The sequence below is a fragment of the Phocoena sinus genome, chromosome 13 (assembly GCF_008692025.1).
Source record: "Phocoena sinus isolate mPhoSin1 chromosome 13, mPhoSin1.pri, whole genome shotgun sequence".
NCBI lineage: Eukaryota > Metazoa > Chordata > Mammalia > Artiodactyla > Phocoenidae > Phocoena > Phocoena sinus.
Window position 1 is genome coordinate 20,335,691 of NC_045775.1, and position 18,388 is coordinate 20,354,078.

Sequence of the window (18,388 nt, forward strand, 5' to 3'; positions counted from 1 at the left end):
CACAACCAAGTGAGATTTATTTCAGGAATCCAATGTTGACTTCACATTCAAAATCAATTTTAATTATCCACCTTACTGGAATAAAGAAGAAAAATCATGAACATCTTTAATACGTATAGAAAACCCTTTGACAAAATGCAACCTCATTTTGCATCATGATAACTCACCAAACTAGGAATAGGATATTTCCTCAACCAACTAAATGATGTACAGTTAACACAATACTTTAATGGTGAAACTTTCAGTCTAAGCTTTCTCTTTCGAGGATCAAGTACAAAACAACAATGTATTAGAGGTCCTAACTAGTACATTAAGGCAAGGGAAAGAAGCAAGTCACAGAGGTTGAAAAGGAAGATGATATGGAAGTGCCTTTATACAGACTACCTGATTATATACATTGAAATTCTAAGCCACCATCACCCCCCCTCCGGAAAAAAAGAGCAACTGTAATTAATAAGTGAATGTAGCAAGGTTGCAGGATACAAGGTCAATACAAATTGTATTCTATATTTAGCAAAAAAAAAAAACAATTGGAAAATAAAACTTAAAATTACCATTTACGGTATCATCCACAAAATGAAGTAGGGATAAATTTAACAAAATATGTGCAAGACCTAGGCACTGAAAACTACAAAATACTGTTGAGAGAACTTAAAGAAGACCCAAATAAACAGAGAGCCCTACCATGTTCATGGATCAGAAGACTCGTTATCACTGTACCCAGACTCCTACTTATCTTTCCTGAACATGCCAAGCATATTTCTACCTCAGACCCTACGCACTTATTGTTTCCTCTGCCTGAAACACTCTCCTCACGTATTTTTTTTTTTTTTGTCTCCTCTCCCTTGAATGTAAATCCCCTCAACAGAGGATTTTGTCTGCTTCATTTAGTGTCAAGTATATAGTAAGTGTGGTTTATTCTTCTGTAACACACATTACTATAATGTGAAATAGCTTGTAGATAATACATATATAGACATATATATTACATTGCACTAGAAATGCTTGTGTTATCCCTTTATTACATCTTAGGATGTAGTTGGAAGAGTTGAAGTTAGCTTTGGTTTCGTCAGTAATTTCTCAGTTCCCAGGAACTTATCCTGTCTCATAGATTTCAAAAATTAAAATCAGTAGTTAATGGCATGCGGCAAAAGAAAAAAATAGATCATTTAATTGGACTTCATCAAAATTAAAAACTTTGATGCATCAAAGGTAATTAAGAAAGTGAAGACAGCCTATAGAATGGAGGAAATATTTGCAAACCATATTTCTGATATGACTCTGTTTTCCAGAAGATATAAAGAACTCTTACAACTCAACAACAAAAAGATAACTTGATTTAAAAATGGGCAAAGGGGGCTTCCCTGGTGGCACAGTGGTTGAGAGTCCGCCTGCCAATGCAGGGGACACGGGTTCGTGCCCCGGTCTGGGAAGATCCCACATGCCACGAAGCGGCTGGGCCCGTGGGCCATGGCTGCTGAGCCTGCGAGTCCGGAGCCTGTGCTCCGCAACGGGAGAGGCCACAACAGTGAGAGGCCCGCACACCGCAAAAAAAAAAAAAAAAAAAAAAAAAAAAAAAAAAAGGGCAAAGGAGTTGAATAGACATTTCTCCAGAGAAGGTATACAAATGGCCAACAAGCACATGAACTGATGTTTAGTATCAGTAGTCATTAGGGAAATGCAAATCAAAACCACAGTGAGGCACCACTTAATATGCACCCCCTAGAATGACTTATAAAAAGGAAAATAATAAGCATTGGTTAGGATGTGTAGAAAAATTGAACCCTTGTACATTGCTAGTGGAAATGTAAATGGTGCAGCTCCTGTGGAAAACGGTGGTTCCTCAAAAAGTTAAACAAAATTACCATATGACCCAGCAATTCCACTTCTTGTATATACCCCAAAGAATTAAAAACAGGTACTCATATAAACACATATACATGCATATTCATAGCAACACTTTACCAAGGCCAAAAGGCGAAAACAGCTGAAATGTCCATCAACAGATGAGTGGATAAGCAGATAATGGTGTATATACATATGATGGAATATTATTCAGTCATAAAATGGAATGAGGTACTGACCGATACATGCTACAATGTGGATGGACCTTGAAAACATTATGCTGGGTGAAAGAAGCCAGACACAAAAGGTCACGTTACATGCTTTCATTTATATGAAATATCCAAAATAGGTAAATCTATAGAGACAGAATGCAGACTGGTGGTTTCCAGGGGAGTGGTGGGAGGGGAAATGGAAAGCCACTGACTGATGGGTATGGAGTTTCCTTTTGAGATGATGAAAATGTTTTGGAACTGGATAGAGGTGCTGGTTGTACAATATTGCGAATATACTGAATTGTTCACTTTAAAATGGTAAATTTTATGTTATGTGAATTTTACCTCAGTAGAAAATAGGTTAAGAGCATGTATGGTCTGCAATCAAACAGACATGGAATTGAGTCCTGGTTTTTGCCGCCTGTTAATTCTGTGACCTTAAGTAAATTACTGTATATTTTGTCTTCTATAAAATAGGCATATTAGGGGAATTCCCTGGCGATCCAGTGGTTAGGCCTTGGCACTCTCATTGCCGGGGCCTGGGTGTGATCCTTGATCTGACTAAGATCCTGCAAGCTGTGTGGCACAGCCAAAGTAAAATAAAATAGGCATATTAGTACTTTCTCAGAGGATTTTTGTTAATATTAAATGAGATAGTATATGTGAAATGCTTACAATATTTAATTATCCAGTGAATATTAGTGTTAATTGATTTTTCTTTTGCTGCTGCTATTGGTTTTTATTTCACTCTTCATTTGTAGAATGGAAATAATAGTATGGACTAGGATTGTTCTGATGACTTAATGAGTTACCTCTGCAAAGGGTTTAAAACAGTACCTGGCACATTGTAAATTCTCAAAGTGTTTACTAAGCTATTACTATTAAATGAAAGGATCTTTAGAGGGAACTTTTTTGCATTCTCCATTTTCGCATCCATATGGAGATGTCCATTATGGAAAATGGCCTTTTCAAAATTTGTGCTGTTAATGACAGAGCTACGACTAGGTCTTTTAAATTTCAGCCTAAGCTACATTCAAAGGATTGTAGGTATGCGATTCCTATTTCCTCTCCTGGTGTGGTGAAAACACTTGATTTTCACCTGTTAAAAACCACAGATATAGATCATTTAGCTATAAGTTGTTGAACTTTGGTTATCTGGAGTTTATTATATAGGTTGTTTCTGCCTGCATTAATTACTATTGATGTGTCCTCAGAAGCCAAGCTTTGGAAAACTGATATTTATAATGACTAGAAGTTGCAGTTACTTTTCTTGCCACTGGATGGTGCAACATCATTAAGGCAAATGTTTTGCCTGATATTGTTTCTCACTTTCCTGAGCAACTGAAAATTGATAAACGAATTAGACTGTGGTAAATTGAAATACTCCTTTGAACTGGGTCCCAGGAATCTGTAAAAAGTGGGGATTTCCTCTAGTATATTTTTACGTAAGCAAAATCTGGAAAAGAATCGCTGGTTGGATCAAACCCTATGATTTTGCTCTAGTCTGTGGTAATTTAACAAATGATAGTGTTGCAGGAGAATCTGATTCTTCCTGGCAGAATCTTAAAGGGTGATAGGTTTTCCTAGCTTCTCTTGGCAGCTGAGTTATTGATTTTGCCCTAATCTTTAACTTGTATCAAAAAGTTTTCTAGGGCTTATAAAGTTGTTTTTTTTTTTTTTTTTGATACCCGTTGCGGAGCACAGGCTCCGTATGTGCAGGCTTAGCGGCCACAGCTCACAGGCCCAGCTGCTCCATGGCATATGGGATCTTCCCGGACCAGGGCTCGAACCCATGTCCCCTGTGTTGGCAGGCGGATTCTTAACCACTGCGCCACCAGGGAAGCCCGAGAATACTTTTTTTTTTTTTTTTTTTCTTTTTTTGCAGTACGCGGCTTCTCACTATTGTGGCCTCTCCCGTCGCGGAGCACAGGCTCCGGACGCGCAGGCTCCGTGGCCATGGCTCACGGGCCTAGCCGCTCCGCGGCATGTGGGATCTTCCCTGACCGGGGCACGAACCTGTGTCCCCTGCATCGGCAGGTAGACTCTCAACCACTGCGCCACCAGGGAAGCCCCCAAGAATACTTTTTATTTACCTTTTTGTATTCTGGATTCTAGTGTTGCCGTTGAGTAGTTCAAGAGTTGTTATTCTTGATTGTTTAATATGGCCTGGTTTGTTTCTCTGCAAGCTTTTATAATATTATCTTTATTCCTGAAATTTATCTTTAGCCCTGAAATTTCATGATGATATAATTTGATATAGATCTTATTTTATTCATTATGCTAGGCACTAGGTGAGTCTTTCAGTCTAAAATAGATTCCTTTGATTCTGTTAAGTTTTCTTGCATAATTTTTAGATTACTATTTTCTGTGTGTCATTTTCTCTGTTCTTTCTTGAACTTCTATGAGTTAGATGTCAGATCTCCTGGTATGATCTTTTGACTTGTCATATCTCACATACATTCCATTCTTTGTCATTTTGTTGTATTTTTCGAGAGATCTTAATTTTCCCTTACAGCCTTTCTGTTGAGTATATTATTTCTGCCTTTTTAATTTCCAGGAGTTTTCTAGTTCAGATTACTGTTTCTTCCCCCCACCCCCCCATCTTGTTCTGAGAAGATAAAAAGAACTATATCTTTTCCTCTGTATTGCCCCTGTTTCCTCCAGGTTTCCTTTTTTGTTTGTTTTTGCTTTTTTATTTTGATATCTCATTGGAACTTTGTCCTTCATGCTTTTGCCTGAAGCTCTAAAAAGCTGACTGGAAGCTAAGTAGGCAAGTGTGGAGCTTGTCAAGTGGTGAGTTTCACCCTAAAGGTGAAGTATCTGTGTCTTTTCTCAGGGACCCTTTTATTTTCTCTAGAAAATGTCATTTATCTGTTTATTCAACAGTGATTTCTTGAATGCCTGCTTATATGTCAGGCATAGCTCTAGGTGCTGGGAATTTAATAGAATCGAACAGATAAAAATCCCTACCCTTGTTGGATCTTATATTTGGCAAAGGGAGGCAGAAAAAGAAAAAGTAAATATATACAGTATATTTAAGGAATGTTAAAGATTAAAAAGTAAGGAATAGGGTTAAGGGAGTATTAACAGGTAATGGACATGCCGTAAGGGACATGAGGAAAAGTTGCAGCTTAGGATATGTTAGCTAGGGGAAGGAGCTCTGATGGAGGAGAAAGTATTCCAGGATGGGAGAACAGTATATACAGAGGCCTTGAGGTGGGAATCTGCCTGACCTGTGTGTGGAACAACTTGTGGAAGCCAGTACTGTTAGCTAGATCAGAGTAAGATGATATAGAAGATGCTGGGACTCCCCTGGTTGTCCAGTGGGTAAGACTCCACGTTCCCAATGCAGGGAGCCCAGGTTTGATCCCTGGTCAGGTCGGGATCTTGCATGCATGCCGCCTGCCACAACTGAGGAGCCCACATGCTGCAACTAAAGATCTCGCATGCCGCAGTGAAGGCCCAGTGCAGCCAAAATTTAAAAAATAAATAAATAAGTAAATTTTTTTTTTAAAAAGATGATATAGAAAATGCTGAGGTCAGAGTGAACGGGGGGAGGTGGGCAGAATGTGCAAGACCTTATGGACTATTTTAGGGACTTTTGCTTTTAGTCTTTGTGAAAGATGAGATTTGGAGATAGCCAGTAAGCAGTTGGGTATCTTAAGTTTGGAGTTAAGGGGAGCAGTCTGGGCTATGATATAAAATTTGAGAGTTGCCAGTGTGTATATGGAATTTAAAGCCATAAAATCAGGGAAAAGACGTTCATTCCAATTTTTAGAAAAGTTAGATGAGGAGGAACCAATAATGAAAATTGATGAGTGGCCGGAGAGGTAGGAACACTAGCAGAGTTTTTGTGCAGAAAAGAATGAAGAACTGCTTCAACTGCTGCTAATTATTTTGAGGATAGACAACATGAGATGGAGAGGGAAACTCATGGACTCTAGGATGAGGTTTCTGTCTTGAACAGTTAGGTGGATGGCTTAAAACAGTCTAAATTCTTGGAAGTTTTCCAGTGTTACCTGGTTTCCATCACAAAGGGTTTAGAGCTTTCAGACTGTCCTAATTTCACTTCTATTCAGGAAAGTTTTCTGAAATAGTATTGGTTGTCAGGTTTGTCATTAAGATTAATTAACAAATTCTATGCCTAACTGGGATTGTTCAGTCCTGTTCAGAGTTGTTCTTGACAACCAGGTCATTTTAGGACGATTTTCTCAGTAATTCCTAGAGAAACAAAAATATGGGCTGTAGACATAGTCTGAGGTTTGTAAGTGTCAGACAAATGGCCCTCTTTTTTTCTTTTAATTGGGTATGGGAAACAAACTGAAAGGGCCAAGTTGAAGATTTTAGTTAGTTAAAGAGCAGACAGATCCTGGGGAACCTATAATACTTTTGCTTCATGTACTGTGACACACTGTGTTACTAGATGCATAAACATCTAGTACTTTTACACTTTCTAATTCATTGACCTGTTCGTTATTATGAAACGACCCTCTTTATCCCTGGTAGTATTCTTTTCTGGAAGCTAGTGAAGGGTATGTTTTTTGCTAATAGGAAACAATCTTTTTATTCTTTTGCATTAAAATATTAGATATTAAAAAATATTTTTTTAGTTTCCTAATTATAAAATCTCTGTATATAACTATTTCTTCTACTGTTTTGGATCTTATATCACACAGGTTTACAGTTGGACACTTTTGCTCAGAATTGCATACATAGTAAATTTCCAGAACCAAACAAACAAATTTTGAAAGTGTGTTTTTACACCAATTAATTTTAGTATAGCCATGTTCAGAGCCATAGATACGATTTACCTTTTTTTTTTCTATGTTGTAGGAATAGACTTTAAGATCAAAACAGTTGAATTACAAGGAAAGAAGATCAAGCTACAGATATGGTAAGTAATGCTAATTTATTCACTTTATGTAGTAGAATGTTAAGTTCCTGAAGGTTAGGCAGTGAACTCCTTCCTTGTCAACTGTTTAAATTCTAGGAAACTTCCCATTCTAAGCCAGTAGTCAGGTGACCTTCTTTCAGTGACGTAAAAAAAAAAATTGTTGCCATGGACTTCGGAGTCCGTGAGATCTGGCTTGAGTGTTTTACCTTTTCTACTTATATGGACTTGGGTAAGTTACATACCACTGTGAGGCCCTTATATCTTCATATGTAAAATGGAGATAATATCACCTATCTCAAAAGATTGTTATAAGGATTACATGAAATAATCTAGGTAATGCCTTTAGCACAATACTTTGCTCAGAAACACTATATAAAAATTAATATAATCTTTTTGTTGTTTGGAGAGTCTTTAAGCTAAAAATGTACTTAATGTGTTTATAACTTTTTATAGGCATTATTTTTTTATTATTTTTTTTAAACATCTTTATTGGGGTATAATTGCTTTACAATGGTGTGTTAGTTTAGGCATTATTATTTTCATTAGTTTGTATAGGATTTGCCCCATAGAAGCACAATAAAATTCTTTAAATTTGTATTCAGGTATGAATCATAGACTTTAAAATTATAATAGCAGCATTTTTTCAGTGAATATTAAGTGATCACAATGACCCTGTGAGAGATATATTATTCCTTTTTTAAAAAAATTTTCCTGAACAGCCTTATTGAGGTATAACTGGCATATGATAAACTACACATATTTAAAGTATACAGATTGGTAAGCTTTGACATATATATAAATCTGTGAAACCATCACCACAGTCAAGATAATGAACATATTCATCACCTCAGAAGTTTCCTTAAGCCTCTTTGTAATCTTGCCTTCCTGTCCCCAGTCCCTAGGCAACCACTTTTCTGCTTTCTGTCACTATAGACCTGTTTCCATTTTCTAGTACTGTATACAAATGCAGTCATGTAATGTGTTATTTTTCTTTGTCTTTTTTGAGGGGAGGGGTCTGGCTTCTTTACTCAGCATAGTTATTTTGAAAACTATCAATGATTTTATGTGTATCAATAAGTTCATTACTTTTTATTGCTAAGTAGTTTTCCATTGTTAAGATAAATCATAACTTGTTTATTCACCATAAAGCTGCTACAGATCTTTGTATAGGCAAGTGCTTTCTTTTCTCTTGGGTTATTCCTATTTTATAGATAATGAAATGGAGGCATTTTGAAATAATTTAACCAAGGTCATACAGCATGTAAATAACAGAGCTGGGATGCATTACATGCTCAGAATGTAGGGTTGAGAGTGACATTCTTAATTGCTATACTGCCTCCTGTAAATAGTAGTTTGTTAATTGATTTTGCTGCTCTTTTCAGTAACTATCGTTTTTCTTTCTTCATTGCCAGTCAACAGTTGTGTTAAATATGAATTCATGTTAATCTTTGGTTTTACTGTAATAGGACATACCATAGAGTGGTTATGAGGATTAGTGATACATGTAAAGCACTTAGAGCAGTCTCCAGTGCATAATTAATGTTCAAGAAATCGTAGGTATTATTATTTGGGGATCTCCCATGTTGAGGCTAGAACCCTAAGAATGGTAACATTTTTGAGCAGAGGAACAAGTTAGCAAAGGAAATTGCAAACCCATAGTTGGAGAGTTAGAAAGGAGAATTAGGAGAGAACAATGTCCCAGAATCCAAAAGACAGTTTCAAAAAGTTAGGTATAATTAGAAGTCGGGTATGTCTAACCAGAATGTCTTCATTACCTGACCATGTAATTAGAAGTACAATCTTTATAACATCTTTAAAATTTAGTACAAATTTAAATAAAATCTAGACATTTTAAAGCATTTCCTAAATTTAATGATTCTCTTTGAAGCACAACCCACTTGATGATCATTGATTTTTTCTTTTCTTTAACTGGGAAATAACCCAGCAAATGAAAAATGCCTCATATTCTATTTCATTATAATTAATGTGATCTCAAGGGAAAGGATGTCAATTACTTATTCTGAATTTCAACCAGCCCCTCACGTCTTATTCCGACCTTGTCCCTATATAACATTTGTGTTTCAAGCGCCCTCCTAGGCCTTGCCAGACTGATTGGCTCTCTTCTTAACTGTATCCCCTCTGTATAGGGGATACAATTATTATTTAAGCCAATAATTCTCAAACTTTTTTGACAGTAGGTAAGATACGTTTTACATTGTGACTCTGTGACTCAATATACATGTACATGTATATGTGTGTGTATATGACAGACACAGGAGCGTACAAAACAATATTTTTTAAGACATATTTTTCTTCATACAATATATAAAACCTTTGCCCTACTGAATATGTCCTGTTCCTCCTCCTACACTCTGTCCTCCACAGACTCTCCCTTCTGTTTCTTGACCTGTGGCTTTAAACATTTTTCCCTCCTCTTACCATTTTAGTTTCTGTAGCTTTTAGAAGTAAAGAGTAACACGTAATGCTTGTTTTTAAAAAGAGAGCCTTCCTCAGAAGGTGCTCTTTTGAAATAATAAGTCCTCCAGTGTAGCCTTCAAGATTAATCTAGAAAAGATTTCTAGAGTACCTATAAAATCAAGTATAGCAGAGAAATGGCAACATTTATAATTTAGAGTTTATAACACTTTAGAAGGAAAATTTGATGTAGTTTAGGTTTTCATGTATACAATTGACTACTTTTTTTTTTTTTTTTTTTTTTGTGGTACGTGGGCCTCTCACTGTTGTGGCCTCTCCTGTTGCGGAGCACAGGCTCCGGGTGCGCAAGCTCAGCAGCCATGGCTCACGGGCCCAGCTGCTCCGCGGCATGTGGGATCTTCCCGGACCGGGGCATGAACCCGTGTCCCCTGCATCGGCAGGCGGACTCTCAACCACTGCGCCACCAGGGAAGCCCGACTACTTTTTTTTAAAATTAATTTTTATTTATTTATTTTTGGCTACATTGGGTCTTCATCGCTGCACGCGGGCTTTCTCTAGTTGTGGCGAGCGGGGGCTGCTCTTTTTTCTGGTGTGCGAGCTTCTCACTGCGGTGGCTTCTCTTGTTGCGGAGCATGGGCTCTAGGCATGCAGGCTCAGTAGCTGTGGCTTGCGGGCTCTAGAGCGCAGGTTCAGTAATTGTGGTGCACGGGCTTAGTCGCTCTGCGGTATGTGGGATCTTCCCGGACCAGGGCTCGAACCCGCGTTCCCTGCACTGGCAGGCAGATTCTTAGCCACTGCGCCGCCAGGGAAGCCCTGCTTTTAATTTTAAATATCCATTTTCTTGTAAAGATTAGGAATGAGTGACTGGTTAAAATTTGTGATTAATAGTTTTCAAGAGGTTAGCATTAGGCCAGCTGATTTTGTTTTCTTTGCTTGAGTTGATATGCATGTTAATATTCCAGGGAGAAAAAAGTCATGTAGCTCCAGGTTAAGAGATCTGCTGGGATATGCTGCAGTGATTGAAGAAAGCTTTTAGGAGGAAAAACCCCATTACTATTAACTTACGATGATACCAAAATTCAAAATGCTATTCTCAACTTCAGTACTTTGCTTCCAGTTGCTACTAAAAAGCACAGTAATTTTTATCTCTCTTTAGTTTGAATGAATATATTCAGGTTCTTGTTTCAGCATGAAAAATTGTTCTGTGATTGAATATTAATTTTGGAAACTTTCTTTAGTCTGTGCTAAAGCTTTGTCTTATTTTTCTTACTCGAATGGTCTTCACTCATTTCTTTCTAGGAATCTTTTAGTTTAACTGTTACATAAGGGTCTCACCTGTCCAAGGCACTTGTATGTGGGCCTGAAAGTAGCTTGTTTGGCTGAGAAGCAGCTAGCTATGGTTTTTAAAATCCCAGATCTCTAGAAAGTTTCTACCGAAGCGTCTTTTGCTATCTACATTTTCTGTAGAGTAGTGGGTCCTGCCAGGGAAACAGTCATAGTGAGTTACTTTAAGTCTGCCTTTTCTTTCGGTTTTTTGTTGTTGTTGTTGTTATTTTTGGGTTTTTTTTTGGCGGGGGGGTCAGAAATGTTTGCTACTGTCAACATTTGTCTCTTGTACCAGCAGCAGATTTTAACATCAGCACAGTTACCAGAAACCAGTTAGTATCATATTGTAGAGAAATTAAACATTTATCTACATAAAGTGCCGGATACATGGGAGCTGTCTTTGAGTTTTCCCATTCCCTTAACCCCAACATCCAATTTAGCAAGTCTTGTTGATTCTATCTCTAAAATATGTCTAGAATCCAAATACAATCTGATGTCTCCGTTGTTACCCCCTAGTTCAAGCCACCATTACCTATTCTTTGGACCATTGCAGTAGGCTTTTAATATTCTAACAGGTCCTTACTTCCCCTTTGCCTTCTTCCAGTACTTTTCCCAGGTAACAGCCTTAGTAACCTTTTTCAAATATAAATATGATCATGGTTGTCATTCCTTCCCCTATTTATAACCATTTTGACTTTCCTTTGCATTTCGAATGAAAGCCGAAATTCCAAATCCAAACTCCTTTCCACAGTTTACAGAGTGGTCCCTTGCCCGCTGTTCTGACCTCCTTTTATGCTCCCTGTATATATAGTCTCTCCCCATAGCTGATCTCCTTTCAATTCCATGAACATGGCAAGCTCTTCTCCAGTTTAGGACCTTTGTACATACCCTGTAGATCCCCCTTAACCCACCCAAGTGTAGCTAGACTAAGCATTCTGAAGTACCACTCCATTCCAGAGGCTTCCCATTTCAACAGAAATGAATTTGAAAACTCCAGTTTCTGGCTACTGCCCCTTCTGACCTCATCTCTTACCAGCTTTGCTCCAGCCACTGTGGTCATTTTTTCCTCTCCTGAACATGCCAAGCACATTCCCATCTGTGGGCCCTTGTCATTCACCTGTTCCTTCTGCTTGGAATGCTTTTTATCAGATCTTTGTGTTGCTGCCTTCTCTCATTCAATCTCAGTTCATTGTTAGCCTCTGAGAGAGGCCCTGCATGATGACAAACTAAAGCCACCCCAGTCCTTTAGGCACTATCATGTTTATCTTAGTCATAGTATTTTTTTAGTATCTAAGTTTACCATATTTAAAAAATGTGTTCATTGTTGTTCCCCTCACTAGAATGTCAGCTTTTTGAGGGTGGGGATGCCATCTGTCTGATTTGTGGTCATGTAACCACCCCCTACAACAGACCCTGGCAGATACAGATGCTGAATAAATATTTGTTGACTGAATGACTTTGTTTGATTGGTTTCTGTTCATACTTCACTTCTCACTTACCTTAAACATCACCTCTATAGAGAAGACCTCCTTGATTATCAATCAAGATTGCTTCCTCTCTCCCCTTTACGTCATTCTTCATCACTCTACCCTGTTTACCTTGTTAAGATTTATCACAATTTGGAATTACATATATATTTACTTGTTTGTCCCTGTCCCCACTGTAATGTAAGCTCTGCAAGGGTAGGTATCAGGCTTTTGACTTTTGACCCGTTTTGGGCGATGAAGACGAGCATAAATTAAACTCACAGTATTTTGGGTGTAGAGAAGTTGCATATCTGTGAGGAAATCCAGGCCTTGTTAAAATAAAACTCAATGTGAGAAATTTAACATCCTAATTTATAAAGTAAATAACTTCATTATGTTACCAAAAGCACAAAGTTACGAAATTTGGGGTCTCTGCCTTGCCGAGCAGCTTGATGTCGTCTCTGGCCTGTTCTGGTACTGTCAGTGTCCAGACTAAAAATAACTGTCATAATAGCGGCCAGAGCACACGGCTTCTTTGACCCTGTGTGTGGGACTAACAATTAAGGAAATAAGCTCTTTTAGTTCCTAGGGATATATCACTCCTTTCATTATATGTCAGTGGGAAAAAATAAGATTTTACAGCATTCTCTTAGCTGTGCATCTGTCATTTTATGTAAGGAAAATTCTATTGCCATTGATTCATAATTTCAGAAATCTGATTATACTACATAGGCTGAGAAGAAAAATTTTTTAATAGGAGAGGAAGACCAAGTGGTTTTGAAAACAGGCTCAGAAACCTGTAATATGGGACATAAAAAGGTAATGTGAATATATACAGTGTTTAATTGCTCTTCAGATAATAAACACCTGCTTTTGCTGATTGGAGTCAACCTGCTGTCTTTAGACCTGGGTGTATGTGTTTTAGGTTTTATGCAAACCTAAAAATAATTTGACCATGAATTAGCAGCTGTGGCTATTTTTAGCCCTGGGCAGAGGGTCACCAATTAGCCTAGAGGTAGTGAGGCAGGGACTCCCTTTCTGCTTTGAAAAAATTGTTGATTGCATTAACAATTGGTAGGGATTGGTATTATAGGAGGATCCAGGAAAAGGATAATTTTAAAAGACTTAGCAAGGAGAGCATATAAAAAGAAGGAAGAGGGGTTGTAAGAAGTTTTGGGAGATGGAGGGGACAAAAATCAAAGAACAGATGGAGTAGTATGCCATCAGTGAAAACAAAAACTCTGATTTTGTTTTGAAATCATGATTACTTTTTCAGAAGGGCCATTAATATTTCAATATCTTTTTATCAGTATGTCATAACTAAGCAGCATAATAATATAAAAATAAAAATTCCTCTCCAGGTGCCATTGATTTAGATTTAGCTAAGTAGTTTCTTTGCAGTGTGTTTTTTTCTTGGTGGAGAATCTAGTCATAGATTTGACACTGAAGTGTGTATATAATTTGCTAGTTGTGTAGTGTGAATGAATGGGGACGTGAGCTGGGTGTAACAGTGTTCCAAGAATGTTAGACAGTGTTGGGGGTGACATTCATAGCAGAATGCTGTGGAAGATTTTTTCCCCTAAATTGTTATTACTTATGATAAAAATTGAAATGCAAGTTTTCTATCCCTCCTACATTATAGCTGTTAGACACTACTGGAAGCCTGGTCCTGTATGTTCTTTGTCTTGGATAAGTACTTTCTTTTTTTTTTTTTGCGGTACACGGGCCTCACACTGTCGTGGCCTCTCCCGTTGCGGAGCATAGGCTCTGGACGCGCAGGCTCAGAGGCCATGGCTCATGGGCCCAGCCGCTCTACGGCATGTGGGATCTTCCCAGACCAGGGCACGAACCCATGTCCTCTGCATCGGCAGGCAGACTCTCAACCACCGCGCCACCAGGGAAGCCCTGGATAAGTACATTTTTAGCCTGGATTTTAGGTAGGAAACTTTAACCCCTCCCTAGTGGGATAGAATTATTAGTTAATTTATACTTCTTTTTGCAATTTACAAAAGAACTGAACCTATTTCTACTGTGATAGGACAAATTTTTATTGTTTTTTCATGAAAACATTTATAATTACATCTGTTTCAAGGCAACTTGTAACTAAATAGATTAATAAAAGATAAAATAAGAATTTGGAATTGAGAAAAATGTAAATATACTGTCTCTAAAGGACAACTCATTTGCTATGCTTAATTTGTAAAATTTACCTATAAACTTCTTGGTGTCCAACACAAAAAGGGCAGGGAGGGAGGGCTACCAACAAAAAAAGTAAGTTATTCTTTTCAGAAATAATGTAAAGAAAGCAGGAAAGAACAGGTCATAACTAATACACAATAAGTTTTCATAAAGCTATTTGTAATGATTCTAATTTGTTGACATAATATTGAGATAATGGAGATAAAATTGTGTCTAAGAAGGTATATAAATAAATACAAATGCATACATGTGCGTGTCTGTGTGTGTGGCCTTTTAGTAGTCTAACCTAATTTAAGGATGCAACATAGAATTGATAGCAAGTCTATTAGATGGTTTTTCTTAAATGTCATTTTTTTGGAGAGGTATTACATTACCTCCTAACTCTGCTTTTGCACACACACCCATTTTTAACACAGTAGACAGAACAATTTTTTTTTAAACCCAGATTAAGTTATTTCTTTTCGTAAAACCCTCCAATAGACTTCCCATCTCACTCAGAGGAAAAGCTGCGATGCTTGCCGAGGCCTATAAGATCCTACATGATCTGCACTCCCGCCCCACCACCTCTCTGATCTCCTGCTAGTCTGGCTTCACCCCTTCCATTCCAGTCACATTGATCTCCTTTCTATTCCTCAACCATGCCTCAGGACCTTTGCACTTGTTCTTTCCCCTTCTTGCAATACCGTTGCTCCCACATATTTGCATGGCTCACTTCCTTATTCCCTTCACTTCCTCTACTCTGTTTAAAATTTCACTTGTTTGCACCATCCCCAGCATCAGCCCCTAGTCTCTTTACTTTTTGTCTTCTTGACACTTTTCACCCTCTGAAGAAGTGTAATTCCAGAAATTAGTATGACAGGGCTGAGATTCTCTTAAGAAAATTGAAAAGTCCAGCCAAATCTTTAACTTGGCTAAATAAAAAAACATATTATGTTACTTTCATACAGAAATAGGCTTCAGGCAAAGCCAGGGTTTTGCTTGTGAAGGAATTTTGATTATAGCTTAAACACACACAACTATTAACTTGAGAGAGCTCTGAATACCATAGACATGGAGCATCTCTAGAGAGATGGTTTTGACTTAGGACATTTTAAAAGCACAATTAAATTTTGGGTCACATATAATGATATTATTACATGTTTGCATATTTTTATACTATAGATTCTTTGGGGTTATCTATAATAAATACAAATTAATTATAAAATTTTACTTTAGTTATCCCTACTACTTTGTTTGTAAAAAAAAAAAAACCCCAAAGATCCAGGGAGGTTAAATACCTTCAAGGTCACTCAGCTGGAAGGATTGGAACCTGACAATAAAGTTGGATCTGACTCCAGACCCATGTTCTGTGTGTGTTCTTGCATAATGCCTAGCACATGCTAGACCCTCAGTATATATTTGAATTGATGGATAAATGGATAGGTGTCAGATATATGAACATATAATGCACACTGTGATTAAATGTAAGGAATATTAACGTATTGGTAGTTCTTTTTTTTTGTGGTACGCGGGCCTCTCATGTTGCGGAGCATAGGCTCCGGATGCGCAGGGTCAGTGGCCATGGCTCACGGGCCCAGCCGCTCCGCGGCATGTGGGATCTTCCCAGACTGGGGCACAAACCCGTGTCCCCTTCATCGGCAGGCGGACTCTCAACCACGCGCCACTAGGGAAGCCCTGGTAGTTCTTTTACATTCCTTGCTACTCATATTTTTAGACATATAAGCACTATTTTTAAAAATGTACATTTTTGAGGGTCACGTAACTAAATTGGAATGCCTTGATTCTAAAATATAATAAAGGACTGCTAGGTAAGATTCTGAAATACTGACTCATTAACAAACATTTGAGTGTTTATTCACCATGTAAATACTCTGGATTTTGCAGTGAACAAGACAGACAAATCTCTGATGGAACCTACATTTTAGAGGACATGGAAGACAGTAAATAAATCTGTAATAAGTGCTTTGCAGAGAGGTAAAGCAAGGAGATGGAATAGAGAGAGACTGGATGACTATTTAAATTGGATGGGCAGAGAAGGCTTCTGATAAGGTGATGGTTAAAATACAAAGATGAGGTGCCAACCATGTACAGGCCTGTGGGCACAGCTAGTACAGAAGCTCTCTAGTGAGACCAAGCTTGTGAATTTGGAGACATGAAAAAATGTGGTTCTAGCTGTCAGGGAAAAGAGTGCCTCAAAATTTGGGGGGGGGCTGGTGAAAAGTACAAATCCTGTAATACTTTGTAAACTTCAGGGTAAGGATTTTGGGATTGGTTCTGGTTATAATGAATCGCCATTGGAATTTTTAGTTTGTTTTTTTAAGCCTAGTCATGTTTTCCGTTTGTTTACTTGTTTTGTAATGGCTTTATTGAGACATAATTCACATACCTTATAATTCACCCATTTAAAGTATACAATTAAATAGTTTTTTAGTATATTTGCAAGGTATATTCACCATGATCACAATTTTAGAACATTTTTATACTTCTGGAAAGAAACCCATACCCTTTAGCAGCCTCTTTCCATCCTGCCCAAGCCCTTCATCCAGGGTAACCACTAACCTAGTTTCTGTCTCTGTAGATTTTCCTGTTCTGGATATTTCATATAAGTGGAATTATATTACAATATGTGATCTTTTGTGTCTGATTTCTTTCACTGAACATGATGTTATCAGGGTTCACCCATGTTGTAGCATATATCAGTACTTCGTTCCTTTTTATGGCTGAATAATATTCCATTGTATGAATATACTACATTTTATTTACCCATTCATTAGTTGATGAACATTTAGGTTGTTTCTACTTTTTTTTTTGACCAGTTCTTTCAGATTTTCCACATAGATGATCATGTCATCTGTGAACAAAGACAGTTTTATGTCTTCCTTCCAAACCTGTATACCTTTTTTTTTTTTTTTTTTTTTTTGTGGTACGTGGGCCTCTCACTGTTGTGGCCTCTCCCGTTGCAGAGCACAGGCTCCAGACACGCAGGCTCAGCAGCCATGGCTCACGGGCCCAGCCGCTCCGCAGCATGTGGGATCTTCCCGGACCGGGGCAATGAACCCGTGTCCCCTGCATCAAGCAGGCGGACTCTTTGGGAGAATATTCCCAAACCACATAACCTGACAGAGGACTTACATGTAAAAGAACTCTCAACACTCAATAGTTAAAAAAAAAAGAGGTGGGGGGAACCATCCAATTAGAAAATAGACAAAAGAGGGAATTCCCTGGCTGTCCACTGGTTAGGACTCTGTGCTTCCGCTGCAGGGGACATGGGTTTGATCCCTGGTTGGGGAACTAAGATCCTGCATGCTGCACTGTGCAGCTAAAAAAAAAAAGAAAGAAAATAGGCAAAAGACATGAATAGACATTTCACCAGAGAGGATATATGGATTGCAGATAACTACATGAAAAAGGGTATAACATCATTAGCCGTAGAGAAATACAAATTAAAATGATGATGAGATATCACTGCATGCCCTATTAGTACAACTAAAATAAAATATAGTGAGAACACCAAATGCTGATGAGGATGCAAAGAAACTGGGTCTCTTACATTGCTAGTGGGAATGTATTAAAGTAGTATAGCTACTCTGGAAAGGTCTGGCAGTTTCTTATAAAGTTAAACATATAATTAACATCTGACTCAGCAGTAACATTCCTGGGTGTTCATCCCAGAGAAATGAAAACTTATGTACACACAGAAACTTGTACACGAATGTTCATAGCAACTTTATTTGTAATAGCCAAAAACTAAAAACGACCCAAATATCCTTACACGGGTGAGTGATTAAACAAATTGTGATGAGTCCATTCAGTGGAATACTACCCAGCAATAAAATGAAACAGACTAGTATTACATGCAACAACTTGGGTAGGTCTCAAGGGCATTATGCTGGAAAAAGTGAAAACAACCGTTTCAAAAGGTTGCATTATGCATGATTCCATTTATATAACATTCTGGAAATGGCAAAAGTAGAGAAATGGAAAACAGATTATTAGCCAGGGTGTAGGGA

The 18,388-nt window shown here is 37.9% G+C and overlaps 1 protein-coding gene across 2 annotated transcripts in view; it reads left to right on the forward strand.

The window, feature by feature from the left end:
- The window catches only part of RAB10 (RAB10, member RAS oncogene family), an 83,250-nt gene that overhangs the window by 43,039 nt on the left and 21,823 nt on the right, over positions 1–18,388 (forward strand). For both annotated transcript variants that reach the window (XM_032652392.1, XM_032652391.1), the window contains exon 2: positions 6,891–6,951. In XM_032652392.1, the coding sequence (XP_032508283.1) occupies positions 6,891–6,951 (61 nt within the window). The remainder of the gene's footprint in view (positions 1–6,890; positions 6,952–18,388) is intronic.